The sequence below is a fragment of the Oppia nitens genome, unplaced genomic scaffold (genome assembly GCF_028296485.1).
Source record: "Oppia nitens isolate AA-2021 unplaced genomic scaffold, nextdenovo-longstitch-racon4-pilon3 scaffold3_pilon_pilon_pilon, whole genome shotgun sequence".
Lineage (NCBI taxonomy): Eukaryota > Metazoa > Arthropoda > Arachnida > Sarcoptiformes > Oppiidae > Oppia > Oppia nitens.
This window is the reverse complement of record NW_026533221.1, coordinates 3,217,897-3,235,139: the sequence shown is the minus strand read 5'-3', so window position 1 is coordinate 3,235,139 and position 17,243 is coordinate 3,217,897. Positions and strand designations below refer to the sequence as shown.

At 24.5% G+C, this 17,243-nt stretch overlaps 3 protein-coding genes across 3 annotated transcripts; all 3 read right to left on the bottom strand.

Annotated features, from left to right (window-relative positions):
* LOC128957534 (transmembrane protein 114-like) lies at positions 1-8,947 on the bottom strand. The gene is made up of 6 exons (XM_054303309.1): positions 8,174-8,947; positions 6,166-6,273; positions 1,453-1,530; positions 702-761; positions 464-561; positions 1-370 (listed from the first exon to the last, which is right to left on the bottom strand). Exons 1-6 carry the CDS (start codon positions 8,409-8,411, stop codon positions 92-94), a joined length of 861 nt encoding a protein of 286 aa, XP_054159284.1. The 5' UTR covers positions 8,412-8,947; the 3' UTR covers positions 1-91.
* A 2,407-nt stretch (positions 8,948-11,354) lies between these two features.
* On the bottom strand, positions 11,355-13,999 carry LOC128957561 (uncharacterized). Its single transcript, XM_054303350.1, has 9 exons — positions 13,920-13,999; positions 13,699-13,817; positions 13,539-13,622; positions 13,331-13,417; positions 12,929-13,107; positions 12,450-12,587; positions 12,205-12,397; positions 12,000-12,124; positions 11,355-11,595 (listed from the first exon to the last, which is right to left on the bottom strand). Exons 1-9 carry the CDS (start codon positions 13,925-13,927, stop codon positions 11,428-11,430), a joined length of 1,101 nt encoding a protein of 366 aa, XP_054159325.1. The 5' UTR covers positions 13,928-13,999; the 3' UTR covers positions 11,355-11,427.
* A 1,409-nt stretch (positions 14,000-15,408) lies between these two features.
* On the bottom strand, positions 15,409-17,091 carry LOC128957597 (PAN2-PAN3 deadenylation complex subunit Pan3-like). The gene has a single exon (XM_054303390.1). It carries the CDS (start codon positions 16,940-16,942, stop codon positions 15,428-15,430), a length of 1,515 nt encoding a protein of 504 aa, XP_054159365.1. The 5' UTR covers positions 16,943-17,091; the 3' UTR covers positions 15,409-15,427.
* Between the last annotated feature and the right edge of the window lie 152 nt (positions 17,092-17,243).

Genomic DNA, 17,243 nt, shown 5'->3' with positions numbered 1-17,243 from the left:
ACTATTATAATAATAATAATTATTACATAAACTAATGTAGGCACTCAAAGAGGTTTGCTATTTTTCTTGCAATAGGCATCATATTGTTTGTTTAATAGGCGTATGGACCGATACCATACTGTGAACCGTGATAATGGTATGGCCCGGGATAGGCGTAGGCATAGTTGACACCGTATGGGTTTCTCTTGTCTGGATATACCGGCATCAAGTACTGCATATTCTTGGACTGTTCAATGCGTTTCTCATTTCGTATACAACGGGCAGCTGACAAAAACATGATGGAAGAGATGAGACACTGGCAGATACCGATCCAGGCCAGGATGTATGACCAACCGTAGTAAAATTCGGTCACTCCTGTCTGCTTGAGGACCTGTTCAAAGTTATCAAACAAATAGAGATAATATATTATTAGTTTATTTTTTTTAAATCAATTAATATTATTTGTGATGTGTGTTGTAATTACATCCGGCCATTGAGCGTAAGAGTATTGGTCTTTGAGCTTATGGTGATCATAAAACTGGACGGCGTGCCACAGACCCATAGCACCGGCATCCATAAGTGCTAATAAATACAACAAAAATAATGTTAAGTTTTGTTATTTAATTTAATGAAAAATGCAGATAAACCTGATATACAGCGGTATGTGTTTAAATACACCGGTATTTTTTGATAACTAATTAGCATTTTATGTTAAGACTTACAGCTTAAGAGTTGCAATAATCCGGTGGAGACCAGGTTTGCGTGCGATCTCTTCCAACAGCCTATCAAACGATATATTCAAATAATATTAATATATATTTATATAAATATTATATAAGTTTATATAATCAGTAAACTTTCTGTAAATTAATTTTTATAATATTTTTATTTGATATTCGTGTTTGACTAATGAGATTATATGCATAACACTATTCAATAAAATTTTATGTATTCTACTATTGGCTATTTTGAAATTTATATATTAATAATTATAAATAATAAAAATCTCATTATAATTATATCTCATAGAAATTGGTAATGCAATAATAATAATAATAATAATAGATGTTTAAATTTACATTATATAGTACAATTAATATGTTTTTAAGTATTTATATATATACTGTATATATAGGTATAATATCTAACTAATTATGTGTATACAGTACATTTAAAAATATATTATTATTATATGATATATTTAAATGTATTTTAAGGTCAACTAAATCTAAATCTCTTATGTGAAGAGAGAGAGAGAGAGAGAGAGAGAGAGAGAGAGAGAGAGAGAGAGAGGACAGTGTTTTTCAAATTATTTAAAACTAGAGGTTAACACAAATATTTGCTATTCACATATAATTTTATGTGTATGTTTTCAACAAAAAAAACATATTAACCTTAAAAATTAAATATATATTTATATAAATAGCTTTTTAAGAGACCAAACAATAAAATATTTATTCAATTGGTATTTACCTGCGATTCCAGTGAAGAAAGACAAAAACAAGAAGAAAAAGGCGACGATATATAAGGCGACCACCGATCGGGCCATATCTGGATATAACAACAAAAACAACAACTATTTAACTTTAAAATATCAATTGTATTATTATTATTATTATTAAGTATTTAGTTTAACAAAAATAAATAATAAAATTATAAATTACAATTCAATGCTCATTGTAATGATGTTTGCAAGAAATCAAAAATAATTACTAAAAAATCATTATTCATTAAATATATATATATTTATTATTGTCAAAAGATTAAGTCGTGTTTAAAATAACTAATATTTTTCTTGTTTTTTAATGATTATTTGACTGAAGACTTAATTTTTAACAAAATAAAAAACTATTTTATTTTTGCTTTGTTTTTCTATTAATATTTTATAAAACATTAAACTTTATTTAAAGCACAAAACTTATTGAATGTGAATTTATTTATTTATTAGTATTATTATTTTTAATGTAATCGATAAACTATATTTGCTCTTAAAATTAATAAATAAGTTCATATTTAATTCAACAAATAATTAATATTTTTAAAAAATATTTTTATTTCAATAATTTATTTGCTTATTTTTAAACAAAACATTTTTTCTGTGTATTTTAATATAACAATCTAAGTCTATTTAGGTCAGGGATGGCCACACAATCTATTTGAACTCTATTTAAATTATTATTATTACTACTTTATAAAGTAATAGTAATAAAAAAAGACCCAGAACAAAATAAAAATCATGGGAAATTTTTATTATAATAATATTAGTTACATAATAATTAATCATAGTGTTTCAGATTTTTTTTATATAAAATTATTCAAATTAAAAAAACATTTTATAACAAAATGAATAATCAAAGTGAGCGTAAAATTAAATGATGAAACAGTAGATTTGATTTTTTTAATATTACAACAAAAAACACATGGATTACACACCAATGGATTGTTGTCAACAACAACAACAATAATAATAATTACATCTAAATTGTTAATTAAAAACAAAGTAATTGTGAGAAAAATTTCATATCTTTGGAAAAAAACTTTGTAATACGTCTATAGTGTTATGACTTATTTAAGCTAAACATTTTTAAAAGTTGTTTTTTTAAATATAATTTTTCAATGACTTAGCACACATAACCTTAAGATATTAATAACGATTATGTCATATATATACTGTATATACAATACATGTCTAATAAAATCTTTTGAAACAATCCTTAATCGATAGTTTTGTTTTAATGAATCATTAATTGTATACTAAATTAGCGATCAATTTAAATAAGCAGTTTGTCTTAATCGAAATCTTGTACTGCCATTAGATATACTCATTATAAGTTAATGTAAAATTATTAGCTAAAATGCAACAAAAAAAACAACATAAAACATATGCTTAAAAGTTAAATAATAATAATAATAAAAAGCGACAAATGTTAACTTAATGATAAAGTTATTGCATGTTTTTTTGTGTGTAATTTACTGCTAAATAAAAGACAGTGAAACCAACTGAATAAACAATAAATTTGAATACAAATTGTATTTAACTGTTATTTTCATAAAAGGCTTAAATGTTTAGTGAAACTACAGTACAATATATATATACAGTATTACGTGTATAGTATATACTGTACTTTATATTTTAAATAATCCATTCAAAGGTGATTATCATGATTATGGTTATGATAATAATGATGGAGAGGAACGATAGGTTTTTAGTTATACATATGATTTATACAAAATTTATTATATATAATATATAAGTTCAATGACCCTAAATGGCAATAACTCTCACTTGGAGAAGACATTGACCGACCCGTCCGTCTCATTGGACACACAAGTCTCTCAACCCTATGATAATCAAAACACTTATCAATATATTTAAATATATTATATATATATATCCTATCAATCACTTAAGGCTATAGATTTATTTAAAAATTTACAAATTTTAAGCTCATTTTAATGACTTCTGTATATTTGATTATGCATTTTATAATTAAATGTGATATTATTCAGTCTCTATCAATAGGTAAAAATAAAATCAAATATTACAGTCAGACATAAAAAAATAATATAAATTTAACTGCTATTAAATTTAATACTTGATTTTTTATAATATAATTATAAAACAATAAGTAAAATTAGATTATAGTTAACTGAGTTTACTATCAAAATAAAATATAATATAAAAAATTTATTTAAGTTATATAAATTGATTTTCAAAAATAAATATAAAAAATTTCTATAATATTAAATAAATTCATATATAATGAATTTTGTTTTGTTTTTTTCTATTAACCAAGGTCTGTTAAAATATAAATAAAAAATATTATTTAGTAAATTGAAAATTACTATTTTTTTCATTTAAAATTTTAAAGACATTAGTTTTTTTTTGAAAATACATTTTTATGAGATACTAGTTTTGAGAGACATTTATTTCAAGTCATTTTTGATGTCCCGGATATGATGAGATGTATTGCCTCTTTTAAAAAAAAGTTAAAGCGTGTAATTACAGTGAATTAAACCTCCAAAAAATGACACCTTTTTAAAAATAATTTTGAGGGATGAACTCAATAAATGTATATATGATATGAAATATAAAACATTTATTTTAATAAATAATCATTTGTTTTAATGAATGCATATAATTTATCATCATCAAAATATTATATATATTATATTTCCTAATCTAATAAACTTATTAATATTTTTATTATATAAAATTAAATTATTTAAATTATAAATATTAAAAAATTATAAAATTTGATGTTATTTTGAACACAAAAAATATAGTAAATGTAAACATTTATAAAAAAATAGGTAAATTAGTTTCCAAAAAAATAAGTAGTAATTTTATCAATAATTATTAATGTAACAAATAATATCAGTATCTATGACAGTATACAGTTTCTGTATATAAAAAATCTATATAAGTAAAAAAATCTTAATATATTATATTTTACATAAACTAATTATCAGAAACAAAAATGTTTTCGCCTTAAAATATATATAACATTAAATAACTGATTTGTTTTAATATTAAATAGTTATAAATAAATATATTTCCCAAACAGCTATTCAATACATGTCTTTAGGGACCACTTAAATCAATGCCAGACTTATTACACAATTTAATATTTTAACTGTAAGTTATTTAAAGCTAATGCAACCCTAAAATTTTTTGCCGTTAATTTTATTTAGTCATTCATTCATCGGCTATTATTATTATTATTTGGCAAAAAAATATAATTAAATGTTATAATAAAAGCGTTGGAAACTTATACAGTAGTAGAAAACTTTAAGCTAAAAAAAGTAGTGCAAACCAATCAGTCAATGATTTTTATTATTATTTTTGCACTGATATTATATTTATATAACAAAATTTTGTTGGCATTGATTGCAATGTCCGCATGATTTGCAAGTTTGTGTCGATACTGTTTGTAATAAACCGTTTGTTTTACAACTTATAATTGTATAAACATTATTATTATTATTATTATACAGTAGTACAGGTATATTGTATAACTGTTTTATTGGACGGTTATATATAACAAAATATATGGCATAAAAAATATTTAAGTAAACTTTTCTCTCCTTTTGATCAAATCTATTGAGGCGTCGATTTAATAACAATAATAGCAAATAATAAAAATAAAGACACGATATGTCAATGACCGACATATCGTATCATTTTAATCGATTGAAAAAAGTGGTGTTAAAATAACAAAAATTAAACATTTGTTAATCATATTATTATTGTATTAATGAAAACTTGATTTATGTTTCTTGTTTTCAATATACAAAAAAAATCAAAGACAATAAACTAATTAATAAAGTATTGAACAAATGTTTATAAGTTATGATATGTTATTATAAATTAATTGGTTATTATAACATAGAATAGAAATAATTATTTAAAACCATTTTTAATTTACAAAATAGATTAATTTAATTACTATAAATGTACTAATTTAACATTATTATAGAGATATGTTATAAATATATAAATTTTATATTAATATGGATTACACAACAACTGGTGGCCAATGACTTAAAATAAAAGATTTTTGTTGTTGTTGTCGACTAAACATTAATATAATTTATATTATTATTATTAATAAACATTTTGACTGTTTTTAGTCTTCCTGAAAGATATCACATGTGGTTGACTTGAATTTAAACATATATAATAATTTTATGTAACATTGTCTACAAATTATCATAAAAACAGGCATAAGAGAGAGAGAGAGAGAAAGAGAGAGAGAGAGAGAGAGAGAGAGAGAGAGAGAGAGAGAGAGAGATGAGTAATATAATTAACACTGTATATTATAATAATAATAATTTTAGCGACATTTGTTAGTCCAACAAAAATTGGGCCAAATTTTTTGGTCAATGATATAATGTGTTTCACTTTTTGAATAATCATATATATATGTGTTATCTATTCAAAAATGACAATTAGATATAATGTACAGTATATACAATACAATAAAGTGTGTACAGTATATATATACTGTAAATACAGTATAAGTTTTTCATAATAGTCATAATATAAACACAATATGATTAAATTAAAATAAATATAATACTGCATTTTGCAGTCATTCAGTAAATAACAATAAAACTAAAATGAAAATGAATTAAAATAATAGACTTTCAATAGATATACAGTATTATAGTTAAGAGACTTACGTAATCGTTCCCATCGTTGATCACTGAATTTATCGGAGATTTCATTTTCAGGTATATAATAGTCGATATTAAAGCATTCAGTTTGCGTGGGGGACAGGTAGGTGGGCACTGGAATAGACAAAAAATGGTAATAATATAAGTTATATATTACTATATATATATGTGTGTGTGTTTATATAAGTTGTACAATAATTTGTTTGTAAAGTTTTTAGTACAATAGATCTACTGTATAGATGTGACACTAAAAGATATTACAGTTAACACATCAAATGCATATCAAAATAATATTTAGTTTTATATTCATGTATTTAAAATAAAATTCAAATAATTAACACCATATTCTGTATATACTATATGTACGTTTCGGTGAATCAAAAGATTAAAAAGTAACAAAAAAACAATAGCGAAAACACATTTGATTTTTTTGCTATTTTATTTTATTAAATGTGTTTGAACTTTAATAATGATAACTAAATAAATAAATATTTAAAAAATATAATTGAAAAGTAAACTAAATAATAATAAAAAAAACTTATATAAGATAAACTAATTTAGTTTTTTTGAATGATTTTGCTGTCTATGAAACATTTTTTATTTTTGTTAAAATATAAAAATTTTTCCTAATTCATTATTATTATTATTATATAACATTTGCTCCAATTTTGCTATAGAAAAACATGTAGAGTATATTCACTTAAAATTTATAAAACATTTTATTTGTCATACCGTACACATGATTTTTTAATGGATATATAATTTTTATACTTTAGTTAAAATACTCGTAAGAATTGTAGTCCTATTTAAATAAATTATCGAATTTATTGAGAAAATTCCTGAGAAATCTTATGCATTAATAGCCATATAATTGAAGTCACAAATTCATTAATTTTTTTATAAATTATGTTTTTTATTGAAAAAGCCATCTGATGTGTGCCTAAAATATCAATTTATTTTTTGACTAATCAGATAACTTTAAAGTGTGTGTATATAATTTATATTTATAAACAGTATTTATTTTCGGCATTTTTTAAGCATATTTTTCTCATCGTCTCGTTTTCTTGTGTTAAACGACACCAAAATTGAATAGTTTTTGGGGTCATATAAGCAAAATGTTTACTAATTTCATGTATAAATATATGTAAAAAATATATAAATATATATATATTCAATATAATGTATATATAGTGTAATGTCGTGAAAAAAATATTATTGATATATAAACAATGATTTTTGTGATTTCGATGAGAGACTATTGATTTATGATGTTTACATCAAAATTTTAAACAAATATTTTCAAATTACTCCAAACTATGGACAAGTTTATCAACAAAATTTAACTAACATTTGAATACATTTAAAAAAAAATTTTATATAATTCAATCCCATTAGAAATGGGATAATGAATATTAAATCAAACGAAATAAATATTATAATTATTGAATAATTATAGGTTTAACTAAAACTTTTTTAAAAGTTTAAAAAAGGAAATGTGTATTAATAAGGAATGCCTAACAAATTGCACAGACATAACCTGATCGGGCGTTTATATGGAGCTGTATATTATCCTTAACACTGATATTATACAAATAATTATTTTTTTTATTTAAAAAAAATCTTAATCTCTATGTATGGCTTAAAAACTTTTTTTTGTATACATATAAAATACCTTAACAACTATAGCTGTTTAATAAATAAATCCAAGGATATAGTGATAATTATTAGCAATAATTATGTGTTCTTCAAATAAAACAACAATAAAATAAAAAGCTATTAATGTTGTATTATATTAAAAATAAAATTGTTTCTAAAAAAATATTTTTCAATAAAAGTGATAAAAATCTTCATTTAATGATATATTACTACTATTATTATTATTAGTCTTTTATTACTGATATATAATATAAAGAGTTTTTATTCAAATTTCATATATGATATATTGAATAAAATGATTGCAACATAAGATATATTGAATATTATGTTTAATAGGTATATATATATGAATGGATACCTTCTTTGGCTTTCTTTTCTGCGAAACAGATCCGGAAGAGTCCTTCATCTCTACTATAATATCGATAGTCTTTTTCGTAATCAGTTTGCAGTTCGTGTGTCTCAATGTATAGCTTTGTCTTATTCTTGTCAACCCTTATCTCATACCAGTTGTCAGTACTGAATCCAATGGACAGACAGGCGACGGCCACCACTGATATAATAGTGGCCACCGATAGAGTGACTGCAGAACAGGCCATTTTAGTGGTGTTTCTGTATGTTTACGAACTGGTATCAGATGAGCACAAGTATGAACACCAATAATAACTTTATTTGATGAGTAGAGTGTTGTTGTTATTTAGGTAGAGCTAAGTTTAAGCGAGTTTTTCAATGCAATTACTATTACTTTACAATACACTCACTATAAGAGAGAAAGAGAGAGACAAACAATAGAAAGGAACGGCTTCTTCACCACAACAGCCGGTCCTCGTCTTTCACTTCAAATATCGGATTACTTTTTATGCCGTTTTATGTCATAACTCGTGACTAATCCACACATATATATCTCATCTACTGATCGACCAAATTATATGACAATATATTTCACAATATTTATGGTAAAAACTGCTGAAGAAGAGGAAAACAAAACTAAAATCATAAGTCTTGACAACCAAAATAATATAGCAGTTGTCTCTATGTTTGGCTGGTGATGATAGTGATAGGGGCACAGGTAGGCAATGGGAATGGTATGTACAGTCAGTACTATAACTCGTTTGAACGCTAGCTTTTGAGTTTGCGTTTCAAATATATTTCAAAAGCATTTTTGAGCCGTTTTTCTGAACAGTCAAAAGCAAAACTGTGCGCAAAACCTGTCTTTTCGGTGAACACAACAACTAATATTACTACTATTACTACTACCTGTGCTCTAACATAGACAGACACTTACTATACTACAGTAGGGTATACCGTAGTAATCTCTCCCCTCATGTAATAGCATGGAGTGAAACAAGTTTTTCTCTCTCCTTATGATTTGATTCAACAAATAGTTGACTCTTCAGTACGATTGAAGAATGAAGAGTGAAATAAACCAAAAAAAACTTTAAATCTTAAGCCCAGAGCTAATGGTTGACTCAGAAAAAGGCTTTAATATTACTGTATATATTAAAAGTATGGACTTCAGGAATGATGAGAAGCACTGGAATGCAATACCCTATGAATGCAACAAAAAATTATTGGATGACTGGCCCTAAACATACATACATACAGTATTAACTGTATATATTAGCGGACAGACCTAACAAGTGGTATATTACCTGAATTAGCTCATTGGACACGTACTACCTGCGGGTCATTCATAAATATGACTCTTATATATGACTTGTTAACTGTTTTCGCAGTTATTTAAAAATTTTATAACCAAAAACTTATTTATCAACTTTTATAGTTTAGTTCAACCAATGAAGTAATAATAATAATAATAATAATGTTTATGCAATTTGTTAATTGTATTAATATTAATAACAGAGAATATACAGTATACAAATTAATAAATAAATAAATGATAAATGATTTTTTAGATTATATACTAATAATATATAGCAAATAACTTTTTTCTTTAATATTTATCTGTAAATTATTTTCCGCACACAAAATATTATAAGCAAAAAAAAAACATTTTTTTATACACAATTAAAATGAAAATATGAGTATATTTTTTCCATCAAAATATAGGAACTAAGTAAAAAAACAAATAAAATTAATTTATAATATGAAATAATATTATTATTATTATTACAGTAATGTACTAAAGACTTACTGTTTATTAAATAAGTGTATATTATATACAGTATATATATAAATCATACAATTTATTTCAAATTACATATTTTAACGGAACAAACAATAAAAACTATTATACAGTATATAATTATTATAATAATATTAGTATATTATTTTGTTTTTTATGTGATTTTATAATAATATTATTTAACTATAAAGTAAATGTCATATAACATCTTTGAAGTTTTTTATATATCGTTTTATTGTTATTTAATATAATTTATACCGATATGTTATAGTACAGTATATTTCAATTACAACTAAACGACAAACAGTGTGTAACATAAGTTCCATTATTTTGGGGTAAGAAATAATAAAATAAATAAATAGCTATTTATTTAAGTATATCTTTCCTATCAATTAATGCTTTTTTGAATACAACAAATTATTACAGTAATAGACAATTGGCATAAATTGATGGCATATTCATGACATCAGTCATGCGTTAATTTTCAATCTTTTGATTCCCTATTAATTGAATAGTTATTTATATATTGTATATAAAAACTTTATTTTTTTAAATATACAAAAAAACCTTGTAATGTCATACAATAAAGATAATACCTGTTTTTTATTGAAAAAAATTGCTGACCTTTTTATTTGTTCAAAATTAGCCTTTTATTTATTTTGCAACTAAATAGTCGAGTGTCTAATAATTATCCTCTAATTGATTGATTAAAATAAATTAAGTGCACTTCAAATAATCTTTAAATGTTTTTTCGGTAAACAGTATTAGGTTTTATATCATATATGTTATGCGCTATTACTGTGTATTTGATCCCAATTTTCATTAATGAACTTAAAAATAATATAGCGTTGAATTAAATTTCATAAGACTATAATTTTGAGACCCATTGATTATTATGATTTAGTTTTTAACATTAGCATCATTTTTAAGTAATGAAATATTAGTTCAATAATAATAATATACTAATAATATAATAAATTATTAAACAATATATTTAAAAAAAATTAAATATAACATATATTTAGGTATAATAAAAATAATATAAACATCAATTATAATTTTATTAAAAATATAGTATAATATATATATATTTATTGGAGACTATAATTAGTTATTGAAATTACAATAATTTTAAAATATCGGTCATTTTAACGTCTTAATCTTTATATATTAAAAAATTAAAATATATATAATAAACTACATGTTTAATGTTTTAGTTATCGTGTGTATGTATGTGTATGTATATATGTATGTATGTATGTGTGTGTGTGTGTGTGTGTGTGTGTGTCAGATGATGCATAAAAAATGTTAATAACTATATAATAATATAACACAGAATATAGTGAACTGCAAATTCAAAAAAATATATATTTATATTGAAATAATAAATTGCTACCAAAAAAACATAATTACAAAAAATTATGTTATAATATCGTAATAGCTTATAACAGGTATACATATAAACCAATTTACTGGTTGTTGTTATTAATAATAAAATTGAGTTTTTCAATCACCAGTTCAATGTCATCGGCGGTGATGTCTAAATGGGTGACGAAACGTATTTTAGTGGCACTTCTTGATCCCATTTTGACGACAACACAACGATCACCTAAAACAGTCCTTTCCTCTTCAGTTATCTGTGTTATTCGTATTATTAATAATTAACAAAAAATAAATAAATAATTAGTTTTCTTTAATAATTATCTTAAAATCAATAAATTAATTAGAATTTTTTGGGGCAAAAATTATTATCATACTATATATATATATAGTATATACAAATATATGAGTTAGTTTTACTAAATTAAAATTTTTATTTTTACTCTATATAAACAAAAATAAATATACCATATGATACTACTATATTTGCAAACAAACCGTTATAATTAGTTTATTTTAATATTACTACTTTTTTCTAAAATTAATCATTGATGATGGATTAAGATATTTTTAAATTAAGATATTTTTATAATTTATATAATTTAACAATCTTAACATATTTTTATTAATATATATATACAATATATATGTCAAAGCTTACAGTATTCAATCGATTAACAAATTGTGGTCCAGTCATCCAATTGGGATCAGTAGTAATGTAAACGATGTTTGTATGAATGTTTTTAACAGTTACTCTAATATAACTTTTGTCGTGTTTGGCAATTGCTAACAAAAATTTATTTTTTGAAAATCAATTTAGGTGTGTCGTTAATCAACAACAAATATATTATCAATTAATAAAATACCCGATGAAATCATTAGAGCGTGTTTGTGGTCAATGGCCAATCTATCGATATTATTGTTAAGAGCGTAAAGTCCAGCCGAGGCCAAAATGCCCGACTGGCGCATAGCACCGCCCAACATGTATCGGCATATCCAGGCCCGTTCAATAAACTCATTGGATCCGCATAGCAGTGAACCTACTGGACATCCCAAACCCTGATATAAAATGTTTTTTTTATTATATATTATTTACATAATTATGACAAACCTTTGATAAACAGAAAGATACGGAATCGCAATCTCTTAGGATTCTGGGCACCGGTACGCCAGTCTTGAGGCTGGCATTGAATATACGGGCGCCGTCCATATGGACACTCAGATTATGTTGTTTTGCTATACGACAAACCTGTTGTTTCAATTTTTTTTGTTTTTATTAAGTAATATTAAATTTAATCATCAATATGTAAATCGATTGATTTAAAAATGTGTTTATTTGTTGATATGATAATTATTATTATTATCAAAAAAATATTTTTGATGATAATAATTTTTGACATATTTGAAAAGTAAAAATTATAAGTTTTAATAAATTTTTATTTTTGTTAATATTTTAATCTGATTTGAAAACTTGTTTATTAAATAAATAATATTTCTATTTAATAACTATTAATTTTAAAAAATGTTTTATATGCTATATATATATATATACTATATGTAAGTTTTTATAAAATAATAAATGATAAAAACCTCATCAATGAATTCAAGAGGAAGTGGCGATCCGTTGCATATATTGTGTGTATTTTCCAAACATATTAGTGTAGGGTTTGGATAAACGCCTTTATTACGGATTTTAGCCACCAATTCATCGATACTGAATGTGCCGTCACTGTTGTTGGTCAAAGTACGGTGATGGACACTGGCCACGGCTGACATCATTTTAGTAAACAACAAAATATAACAAAAATTTATACAATTTTGTCTATTTATTGTAAAAAAACTCTTATATGAAAAAAAACACTTTAAAAACTTAATATACAGTAATAGTTAAAATTAATACTATTATCAACAAAAAAAATATTTATTCAGTCATATAATTTGAATTAATTATAGTCTATAATAATACAAAAAATTGATTTAAAACAAACTTACTAGCAATTCCACCTAGTTCATTAATATGTATATGTGCTTGATCACCCAATAGTATTTCTGAACCTCTTTCCCAGCAATGTGTCATCACTTGAATATATTTAAGTAAACAAACAAAAAAATATAAATAAATAATTATTTAAAAATATAATAACTCAATCAAACTAAATGAGAAAAATATTATATAATATGATTGATAATAACAACATACCTGCGACCAGATTAGACATTGTTCCCGAAGACACAAACAATGCCCGTTCTTTACCGACCAGTTTTGCGGCCAGTTTTTCCAATTCTTGTTTAAATACAATATAATAAAATTAGAGTAAATATATATATAAATTAATTATTTCCAATAAAAACATCTATACCTGTGACACTGGGATCTTCATTATAACAATTATCGCCGACAACTGACTCGTAAATGGCTTTTCGCATATCGGCTGACGGTTTGGTCACTGTATCCGATCGCAGATCTATAACTTTATGACTATAATAATAATATTTGTATTAATATATACAGTATAATAGCATATAGAATACAATATAAATTAATTAATTTGAATTATCATTAATAATAATAACATAATACCTGTCCATTATTTTTTGTGTTGTTATAAAAAAAACAAATTTGTTGTAATTCGTCTCAAATATTTCAGTTATTTAGTAATAAATTTATTTAAAAATTTAGTGATCAATTTATATACAATATATATAAATTTTATGGCAACAATTTATATAATTTTTATTGAAGGACATCAATTTGTGTAACTAATATTTGCTATCAATTTGTTTTATACAATAAATCATCTTTAAATTTTGATAATTTATTTTAATATAAAATTTAATTTAAAAAATACTATTTGTAAATGAATAAAAAAATAACTAAAAAATAGATAATTATTTAATTAATCAAAAAAATTAGTATTGTTTTGTTAAAGACAATAAATAATAAATAAATTTAGAAATTGTAATAAACTGTATTTTATGAAATATTATGACATTATATTGATTTAAGACAAATATATTAAACAGATATATTTATAGCATTTAATGATAAATTAAGACAATCTTCAATAATAACTAATAAAAGTTCGATACAGTATAAAGTTGTTGTTACATACAAAAACATTTTACAAAACAAATATAAAATACAATATAATAATTAGGGTTCAGACAAATTCACTCAATCATTGCATTAAACAGTATTTTGAGTGTAATTATTAAATAGTATCAATAAATTCATTGAATTTATATTTAAATATTTCAATAAAATTTAATACAAAAAATTAATTTTTAGTATTATTTATTTTAAAAATTTTAAATATATTTTCCATTCTAACTGAGTAACTATGAAATCATGTGAATTTTTAATTAATAATTGAAGAATTTTGTTAGGAATTTAAACTAAAATTCTAAATTAATATTAGAATTTTTTAAACTAATTTTATTAAAGTAATTTTTTTAATCAATTTAATTTAGTTTTGCAATAAATTATGCATAGATACTGTTTTATATTTTCACAATTTACAATTTATTCTAGGTAACTTTTAAATGTATCTTTTCTCTAACTAACTTTAGCTTACAGGTAATTATTATTAATTGTTAAAACTTTCCATAAAAATAACATATTTTAATATAAATTTTAAAACATCCAAATTTTTGTACATTTTTATTAAATCAACTAATTATTAGTATTGATCAATGAAATATTTATTATAGAGATTATTAGTTTTTTAATCAATTTTTATTTTTTTTAAAAGTTAAAATACAATTTAATTTTGTTTTAGAATAAATTATGCATAGATTTTGTTTTTATTATTTAATAAGATTGTACTTCAAGTAATTGTAAACAAATATAATCAATATATTTATATATTTATATATTCGCATAATTTTTCAGATAAAACAAAATAAACTGACATTAATTGGATTTTTAAGTTACAATAAAATAATTATAAATAACATCATTTGATTAAATACACGTTTTGTAATAATAATAATAATTTTTGTTTTTTTAATAAACATTTTTCAATGATTTGTTATTTTCAAAAAATATATCTTAAATCTTACAACTCTTGTGTCCAATCAATCAATCAATTAAAGCATTAGTTCATTGAGTGATGACTCGAAACAGCGCTTGAGTTCAGCAAATGAAACGATAAGAATGTTTTGTTCATCTCTAGAGATGAGACATATCTTCTCGGGTGAGCCGACGTCCAGTTTATTCAGATTTGATATCATGTGTCCTAAGTCAAGCCACGGACGGCCATCTTCACTGAACTGATGGAATAAGTAATCTCTAAACAATTTAAGCAAATATCGGTCACCAGTTTCCGACCAATTGGGGTCCATCTGAAGCTCTGGTCTCTCATTGATTGTCCCGAGTTTTATCAATAGTCTTACAACTCTTCCATTGTCTAACTCTTTTGACAGGTCATCCATTAGTGAATCTTCTTTGTGATACAATGTATCTAATTGTGTGTAAAATCTCGCGCCAATCATCGGCATTATGTCATTAATGGTATGCGTTGTCCCAGAGTTTGAATTATATGACAATAAGTAATAAACCAAAGAACGTAAGTCAGCTGAATAGGACCGGGAGATCAACTCTAACATTGACGGCCACGTGTCGCGATTGGCCGCCGATGCTATACTATTTGTAGACAAACAGAGACATAGTTTACCGAAAGACAAGAGATCTTCCTGTTGGAAGTGCTGTGTAATTAACTTAGGGTTAGTTGTATTGAGATAGGAATCGTTACCCAATACGTCAAACACTGCGCAACCATTGAGACGAAGGCGCGGGTATTCCTGAGAATTAGCAGAACCTGTACTACTAGTGCCAGAAGTGATGATGATTTTGGTTGGATCTAATGCTCGACATGAAAGACCTGCTAAATGAATGGCTCGCAGTGCTGATGATATCTGTATAATGAAGTTCCAGATCAACGGTTCCGGCAATAGTTTGCGTTGACTCTGCTGTTGACTGTACGGTCGCGAAGAACCAGAGTAGCCGTTCATTGAACTCGAAGAACTGGATGTACTGGAAGAGTGAAAATAATGACTCATCATTGTGTTGGCCATCGAGTGATAGTCGTAGACAAAGATGAGTGAGTTATCGCCAAATGCTTTAGTTGTAAACACTTGTCTCAATTGGACAACATTTGAGTGCAACAACTTCTTCCACGAGTCGATCGCAGCAATCATTTGCTTAGCATTGGCTGAGTTGGGCTGAAATGAGTGAAGACGTCTTAAGCAAAACAATTGTCCCGTTTTGCTGTTCGTCGCTCTGAAAACACTGCAAATCATGTTATTAAATGTTGTCGAAGGACTCGATATGTTGGCCTCGAGTGGCACTAAATCGGTATAAACGTCCACCACTTGAGGCAACTCTAAGTACATCTCATTGGAAGCCATGTCTTGAGAGACAATCAGTTTCCGTAACAATTCCTGTCTAATGGCGTCAGTCATGAAATAATTAGGTAATTGTTGGCCACCGATGGGTGCGTTAGAGGTATTCAATAAATGTGATGCTATTGCGTGAGTATTGGCTGAAGAACTAGGTTTGGGACCCATCAGACTCTTTTGCGGATCAATTGACAGTCCAGACATACGGTTGGGCAGTGAAGAAGAGTCGTTGCTGTAACCGGTGCTGACATAACTGGTGTCACAAACTTTGGTTTGTAGTTAAATGTGTCTTAATATCAAATTAATGATTATAATGAAGACAACGGATAACAATTAAAACCATATATTGTTTGGCAAACATTTCAATCAAATTATGATTTTTTTAAATTAAATAAATGTGTTTTTTGTACACTAATTGCCAAAACAATTGATGATAAAAAAAATTACTATTACTTTATATAATATATATTTAAATTAAACTCACGTGAGTTTTTTAAATTCAAAT